General features: G+C 55.0%; 1 protein-coding gene across 1 annotated transcript; it reads right to left on the bottom strand.

Annotated features, from left to right (window-relative positions):
* Nucleotides 1-6,420: 6,420 nt before the first annotated feature.
* LOC100340013 (olfactory receptor 13A1-like) lies at nucleotides 6,421-7,399 on the bottom strand. The gene has a single exon (XM_002718763.3). It carries the CDS (start codon nucleotides 7,351-7,353, stop codon nucleotides 6,421-6,423), a length of 933 nt encoding a protein of 310 aa, XP_002718809.1. The 5' UTR covers nucleotides 7,354-7,399.
* Nucleotides 7,400-8,296: the final 897 nt, after the last annotated feature.

Genomic DNA, 8,296 nt, shown 5'->3' with positions numbered 1-8,296 from the left:
TCTGAAAATGCTGTGGCAGCAGCATGCTTGTCCAGTCTGACCACACGTGTGCGTGTCGTGGGGAGCCCTGCGATGGACTTGAGCACGTGGAGAGGGCTCACATCCAGACTCCCTCATCAACCAGGAGGGTGCTGGGGAGTTGGCACCCTGTTAGACCTGGCGCCAGTGTGGCCCAGTGGCTCCTGGACCCACAGGATGGGGAGAAGCCTGCCCCATGCAGAGGCCGGGTGGCAGCAAATTGCCGCCCCCAACTCTCCCCCTCCCCAGATCTCACTCAGAGCAGATTCACAGCCATTCTCTTCCCACTGGGCACAAGTCAGATCCCACTGCAGGGGAGGGAGAGACAGAGGACTGTCCAGGAGGAGAGTCGTGAGGACCAGAGTCCTGCTCCTGGGGCCAGTACAGTGCCCCCTGCAGAGAAAGGTGGCTTGGAGGCTGCCCCTCCTAGGCTCCTCTCTGCCCAGCTCCTGTCCATCACCGCAGCCCCTGCACTGCCTGGGGGCCTTCTAGAAACCTGCCTGAGAGGAGTACTCAGGATAGTGTTCATCATAGCCACACTCCAAGGGCCAGTTAGGGAAGGAGACGGAGCCCATTGAGACGTGGCCCCAGCGGCTCCAGCCCAGCCCCATGGGCAGGATTCTCCCACACCAGCAGGCACTGCTGACAGGGCATCCTCACCTCCAGGGTGGTGGCTCTGGGAGCTGCCTGGCTCAAGCTCAGGTGCCTCATGAGGTATGTGTGGGAGTGATGTGCGGGGGCTGCAGCATGTGGTAACCGGCACGGTGTCTGCTGGTGACTGTGCCCACCTGGGGCTGAGTGCACCTGCATCAGGGGGGTGCAGGTAGTGCAGAGAGCACAGGTGTGCAGAGGTGAGAGATGGAAGGAAGGGGATGAACTACACACCATGGTCCACCATCTCTGGAGCCCACAAGGGAGCTGTCCCTAACTCCAGGACACAGAGTGGAGACAGTGAGTCAGGGCAGTGGAGTTGGGTCTGCCTAAGCTGCCATGTGCCCTGGCCAGAGCTCGGGGCATCCAGATGTTCCCAGGGCCTGAGAGGAACTGGCTAGCCACGTCTCCATAGCAGGCGGCCAGGATAAGGTAAGGGTGGGCTGCTCGTCCCAGCTGGGTGCCTGCTCAGTGTTAGAGGAATTCAGCTTTCCTAAGGTCGGCCGAGCAGCCGGAGTTGAGCTATGGCTGTGACGTCTGGGCCTGCAGAGGGCTGAATGCCGTGGCGGCCTTACACAATGTTTGCTGCTCCAAGGAGAGGTGGCCCCAGCAGCAGCCCTGCGTCCAGCTGGCAGGGACAGGAAAAGGTGTCCTGGCCTGGAATGAGGACAGCATTTGCCTTCAGCAGAAACAGTCGTTCAGCAGACCCCTGACCCACCTGTCAGCCCCACAAACCCTCTGTGTCCCTGACAAGGCTGCGGGGCACCCGAGGCTTGGATGGCTGAGCACCAGCCCCTGTCCCAGTCACGCTGTGACTCCCAGTGCTGGAGACCAGTTCTGTTCCTGAGTCCTGAACCCAGGGGTGGGCTGGCTCCGCCCTCACCCTCACTCAGGCTGGTGGACAGCTGCTCTCTGCTGTGACGAGAGCCAGGCGGTCCCTCACCTGCCACCGTTGAGAGTGAAGGTTCTCTACTGACATGAGAAAGGGAACCTGTGACCTGGACAGAGGCTGGCTGAAGCTTCTCTCTGCCACTGCCTCTGCCGAGACAGGTGAGGTGCACGGGAACTTTTTATGCCCGGGGCACCCCGAGGTGGACGCTGGGTGAGAGCAGGTCTGAACAACATCACAGGTGTACGAGAAGACTTTCAAGATTCATGCTATGTGATCTTCTGTATATTAAGATAATCGAAAATGAATCTTGATGTGAATGGAAGGGGAGAGGGAGTGGGAAAGGGGAGGGTTGTGGGTGGGAGGGACGGTATGGGGGGGAAAGCCATTGTAACCCATGAGTCGTACTTTGGAAATTTATATTCATTAAATAAAAGATAAAAAAAAAGATTCATGCTATGATCTAATCTGTGAAGCATTCTACAACGGGAAATCTAAAAACAAGTGCCGGGGCCATCGAGCTTTTGCAACAAGTGATAGGAAGCGTGGAGCCAGGAGCTCTCATGGAACGCCTGGGAGCTCCTGCCTGAGCAGTGTCCACTGCAAATGCAGCTTTGAGCCCAGCTGGGGGCTGCCCTGAGCCTGGCAGGGGGCCAAGCCAGGGGCATGTGAACACAGTGTGGGAGGAGGCTGCTGGACTCTGGAGAGAGCTATCTGACCTCTGGGAGTGACAAGAAGCAGATTTCCAGTTTTTCAGGAGGAGGCAGAGCTCCTCATGGGCCAGCAGGACCTGGGTCCCCTCCAAATCTGTGGGAAGCTCTGTGGGGTGGCTGCCAAGAGGGCCCCACCGCATGACGGGAGATGGGGAGGAGGAGGGCCCAGGTCATCCTGCTGTCAGGGCTGAGTGTGAAGCGTTCAAGACAGGCTTGGTTCCATCAGAGGTCCCTGGAGCTGGCACTGGGGCCAATCCTGTCCCCCAGGACACTTGGGTCCATTTGTAGTGTGTGACAGTGATGACCTCATTGTGACAGGGATGACCTCACTGTGTGTGACAGCAATGACTTCACTGTGACAGGGATGACCTCACTGTGACAGGGATGACCTCACAGTGTGTGACAGCCTTGACCTCACTGTGTGTGACAGCAATGACCTCACTGTGACAGGGATGACCTCACTGTGTGTGACAGCAATGACCTCACAGTGTGTGACAGCCTTGACCTCACTGTGTGTGACAGGGATGACCTCACTGTGACAGGGATGACCTCACTGTGTGTGACAGCAATGACCTCACAGTGTGTGACAGCCTTGACCTCACTGTGTGTGACAGGGATGACCTCACTGTGACAGGGATGACCTCACTGTGTGTGACACAGGACCGGACGTGAGCAAGAGTGGACGGGGCTTGTCCTGAGAAAGGGCAGTGCAGGTGGATGCAGCTGCTAGGATGACTCCTGTGTTTGTGGAAGTGGGATCCGGGGGCCCTTGTGGCTGTAAGCTGTTGGCCTCCTGGTGAGAACTGTTTGTGTCCCCCCAGCGAGGGGGGCAGGGGCAGCCGCTTGTGTGACCTCATTTCAGATGCTGGTCACAGCAGAGGCTGATGTCAGGGCAAGAGGGGAGGTGTGGATGCCTAGGGCTGGGGGCCAAGCACAGGGGGAGGGGCACACGGCCAGACATGGGGGCCCTGTGGGTCTTGGAAGTGGCTCCTCCTTGCACTTTTCTTTGCTGTTTTCCTGCAGTGGATCTTGAAAGAGAAGAATGCAGGTTGCATTTAAAGATGTTATGGCAGTGGGGATTCAGGGGAGCTTTGGGAGTGAAAGCCAAGGGAGAAAGAGCAGCAGATTCAGAGGAAATAGCAGGAGATCTTAGCAGGAAATTCTGCCTTCCCCAGGGACTTCAGGGTGAAACCGTGCAGCCTGCAGTGATGTGGTGAGGATCCTGGATCCCCCATCTGTCTTCAGGGCTCAGATTCCAAACGTCTCCTTCCAGGCTCCCCTTTGCTGGACTTCTGGTCCATGTGACAGCCCCTGGACATTTGTGTTGTGTATTTGACATGTGTGCATTTGTGGGTACATGTGTTCACTGTGTGAGGGGGTGTGCACTATGTGTGAATGTGTCTGTATGTACCTGTGTCTGCACATGCACATGTGTATGGCAGTGATGGAGTCGGGGTGGACAAAACGTGGACAGCATTTTAGGGCCCACCAGAAGGAACTGGTCCAGTCTAAACTGCTTCACCTACAGCCATTGCCAGAGTGACCTTCTGCAGAGGCAGCCATGTGACTTTCAGAAGCTACACTTCGGGTTTCTGTTCTACTTTGACACCTCTTTGATAATGGTCTCTATGCTGGCACTGGCCATGAAATGTCCACTTTCTGCTTAGGAGAGGGTGGCCTGCACTCTGGAGAGCAGGCTCTGGCTTCTCACAGTCTGTGAACGTGTCCATCCACCTCACCCACATTCTTAGATCCTGGGGGCAGTTACAACACCTTTTGTGAAGCCCACATCACATACCAAGTGCCTGAGTTTGAATCCTGGCTCTGCTCCTGATTCCAGTTTCCTGTGAGTGCACACCCTGGGAAGCAGTGGGTGATGTCCCTGCCACCTGCATTGAGTTCCTGGCTTTTGGCTTCAGCCTGGTGCAGCCCTCATTATAATGGCCATGTTAAGAGTGAGCCAGCAGGTGGGTGATTTCTGTCTTTCTTACTCTCTCTGTCTCTCTGCATTTCAAATACATAAATTTAAGAAACAAAATTAATCACTATCCTTTTGCTCTCCACATACCATCCTATTAAATCCCATCATATATCCACATCTATCCACCTATCCATCCACTCATCCATCCACTCGTCCATCCACACATCCATCCACCCATCCACTCATCCGTCAACTCATCCATCCATCCACACATCTACCCATCCATCCACCCACCTGTCCACTCATCCATCCACTCATCCATCCACACAGCTATCCATTCATCTGCCCGTCCATCCATCCATTTAGCCCCTGCCTACCCTTCCATCCATGTTCCCTCACCCTCTTTCTCCTCATTGTTCCTCTCCTGCTTCTCCCACCCCTGCCTCTCTTCCTCGCTCTCAGGCCTCCGACACTCCCGTTCCCATCTCCCACTGTCCCACCCACTCCATACATCAGAGCCTTCTTTCCAGTTTCTTCTGTTTGTGGACACTCTTCATGTTTCCCCCTTTCCTCCAATCTATTCCATTCACCCTTCAGGCACCCACATATCCACCCTTCTTCCTCTCTTTCTCCTATTGGTTTTCCCCTCCCCTCCCACTTCTATCCATATGTCCATCATCCTTCTTCCATCCCTTCATTTCCCCTCCATGCCTCTCCCCGAGCCTCCATCCTCTTACCCAGTAACATTTCCATCTCACCATCCACTCACCTATTCCCTTCCCACATCCTCCACCCTCTCCCTGCCTTCCACCCTTCCCTCCCCTGTACTGTCCTCCTCCCAGCTGCACCATCATCTCACAACCTTGTCTCACTCCACCTTCCACTGACCCTGACTTGTCCGCACACACCACTCTTCCCATCCTCTCTCCAGGGCCCTCCTGCACCTTTCCCTCAGGAACATGAGCTCCATTGCTGTCCACTCCACCCACCATGATGAAGTGATTTTAGGATGGGTGAATCAAATGGTTCTAATATTTATTGGGAAAGCCAGTTGCTGTTTCCATTTTGTTACTCAGCATTCCTGTGTCTGTGCTCTCATGCGTTCCCCATTGTAGCTGCGGGGCTGTGGCTCCCTCTGCAGCATCCCCCACTTCCGCCTTCTGGAGAGTGTCCCTTCCACGTTTGGGACTCTTCATAGCCTGCTCTAGAGGAAGATCCCGCTTGCTCTAGGCTAACTCTATCCACGGTGTTCTCTGGATAGCTATTACTCACCCAGAGCTAGGCATGGCTGGCACTGGCCCATTAGGCACTCAGGCTTGGAGACGAGGCCCTGTCTACTCCCTGATTGGCTGTGAAGGGGTCAGCACATCGACAATGCCAGTGTCTTGAGGATGGCACCAACAAGGGAAAGGAATGTCCTGGGCTCCCATGGTAGGGGATATGGGGCCCCAGAATGCACTGCATTGAGCAGAAAAAAATCTGGGTGGAGACATCTAGAAAGGGGGATCCATGTTCTCCAGAGCAAATCACACTGTCCATCTTGGGGGGGGGTCCCTTGTGTCAGCAATAATGACCCCGGCAGGAGCCATCGAGCAGTTCACCCTCTGCACACTGCTGTCCACCTCATGGAGGACACGGTCTTGTTGCATTTGCTCCCTCTCTCTCCTATGACTCCCAGTGACAACTGATCCCAACCTCCCACCATGCCCCCACCAGACCTCATGGCTCCCTTCTCTGCCACAGTTGTTTCACCCAGCTCTGTGCCCTGAGCTCTGGACACGACCCTGGTAGAGTCACAGGAGGACCCCAGTGGCTCTCAGAGGACGCACACTCTGTCAGGAGCACCAGGGGGAGATTTACGGCATCAGTGTTGTGGAAGGGGCTTTGACAGCCACCAAACCAGCACTTGGGTCTGGAGACTGTCCCTTCAGATGCATCACATTTGTACCACTATTTTTGCATTGCTTTATCATAAATGGAACATCTTGTCACCAGCACTTAATGCAAATGTCCATGTCTTTCAGCTCTCCCACTGTTACACGTCCAGCAGGCTTTAGGGGGCCCTCCTCGTGTGGCTGTAAATTCAGAAACAGCCACAGCCTGTGGTTCCAAATGGGGGTGCTGTCGGTGAGTCGATTTAGCTTTTGCTTCTCAGTGTGACATGTCCCTGATGAATATATTTCCAGTCATGAAAACTTGGAACTTTCAGCTTCCTAGATGCCATGTAATTACAACTTTTTTGCTAAAACTATGAAGACTTTCCTGAGGGCGGCCTTGACGTCCTTGTTCCTCAGGGTGTAGACCAGAGGGTTCAGGGCAGGGCTCACAGTGGAATAAAGCACTGCCAGGATCTTGCCTGCCCCTGGGGAGTAGCTGGAATCTGGGCCCAGGTAGCTGTAGATGACAGTGGAGTAGTACGTGCTGACCACAATGAGGTGGGAGGAGCAGGTTGACGAGGCGCGCCGTCTCCCCTCGGCGGTGCGCATCTTCAGGATGGTAGAAATGATGAAGCTGTAGGATACCGCGGTCAGCAGGAAGTTAATATCGGCAAAGAAGATGTCAGCCACGAGTGTCATGACGTCGTTCACGTATGTGGAGGAACAGGAGAGCAGCAGCAGAGAGGGGATCTCACAGAGGAAGTGGTCGATCACGTTGGGCCCACAGAAGCTCAAGCGCAGCATCAGGCAGGTGTTGACCCCAGCACCAAGGGTGCTGATGCCCCACACGACTCCAGCAAGTGCCACACACACCTGGGGGCTCATTATGGAACCATAGTGCAGCGGCTGGCAAATGGCCACATAGCGGTCACAGGCCATGGCCGTGAAGAGCAGCAGTTCTGCCGCCACAGACCACGTCAGGAAGTACATCTGGGCCATGCAGCCCCCGTAGGAGATGCCTGTCTCCTCAGCCACCAGAGTCTGTAGCAGTGTGGGCACGACTGTGCATGCACAGATGACATCCAGCACAGCCAGGTTGGCCAGGAAGAAGTACATGGGGGTGCGGAGCCTGGAGCTCAAGGCGATGGCTGCCATGATGAGGGAATTCCCACAGAGGGCCACGGTGTAGAGGGAGAGAAAGAGGATGAAGAAGAGGACCCGGAGCTGTGGTGCTGCTGAGAGGCCCTGCAGGAGGAACTCCCTCACCCGTGTCTGATTGCTCATGGCCCTGGACTTGACTCTCAACCAAATGCCTTAGATTGAAGTGCCACTTCCGTTCCTTAGCTGGACTAGAAAGTAAAGTGCAGAGCAACCGGCCAACACAAGTGCAAAGAATCTCATGACCTTCTTTTTTCCTGGTTTCTCTAGGACCTTACTCTCTGTGCTGAGCCCCAGTTTCTCTGAACTTAGCAACCCTGGCCCTGGCCTGGGGCCAGCAGGAAGCACAGACTGTCCTGGACCTTCACGTTCACTGCTTTCTCCAGTCTTTCCTCCCAAATGAAAGTGGCTTCACTTCTTGCTGCACATTTCTTACAGCCATGCAAAACATCAAACAATGGAGAATTGTTTCAGGATGGACTAGAACACCCACCAGCCCCCAAGCACATGAGTGGCCTGTCTGGGATTATGTCCCTCCTACTTTGGTACTGATTGTTCTGGTTCCTTGGTGGTGCTGGATGGAGATCTCATGCCATGGCAGAACCCGGTGCCTGCTCTGCAGGGCTGCCTGGAACTTCCTGTAAAGTGGGTGGGGTTTGTCAGGCTCCACAGCCTCGTGTGAAGCTTCCAGTGAGTGACCTGCTCCATCTACCACTGGCCCTGCTTGTGCCCCAGCAGCTTTTCCTGCGCAGCTTCATCCCTCAACGTTGCCCTCTCCAGTGTGGACTGGACCCTTTCACCAGGCTCTGCCCTCCGCAGTGTGGTGGCCAAAGAGCTACAGTGTTCCTGTCTGCTGGGGCCTTAGCTTTGTAAATTCAGTCTGCAGAGATGAAGGTCAAGTGTATAAAGTCCATTAACCCTGAGTCCAGCAGACTATTCATGGATTCCATAAAGAGGAATTCGGCTCTCTTCCCCTTTCAATCCCAGAGGTGAAACCCCACACATTTCCCCAGCCCAAAGACAAAGCCATCATCTCTGTTGCCACATTAACACCACATTCCTGGGGGAC

Source organism: Oryctolagus cuniculus, chromosome 15 (genome assembly GCF_964237555.1).
Source record: "Oryctolagus cuniculus chromosome 15, mOryCun1.1, whole genome shotgun sequence".
Lineage (NCBI taxonomy): Eukaryota > Metazoa > Chordata > Mammalia > Lagomorpha > Leporidae > Oryctolagus > Oryctolagus cuniculus.
The sequence above is the reverse complement of the archived record's forward strand: the minus strand, read 5'-3'. Positions and strand labels throughout refer to the sequence as shown.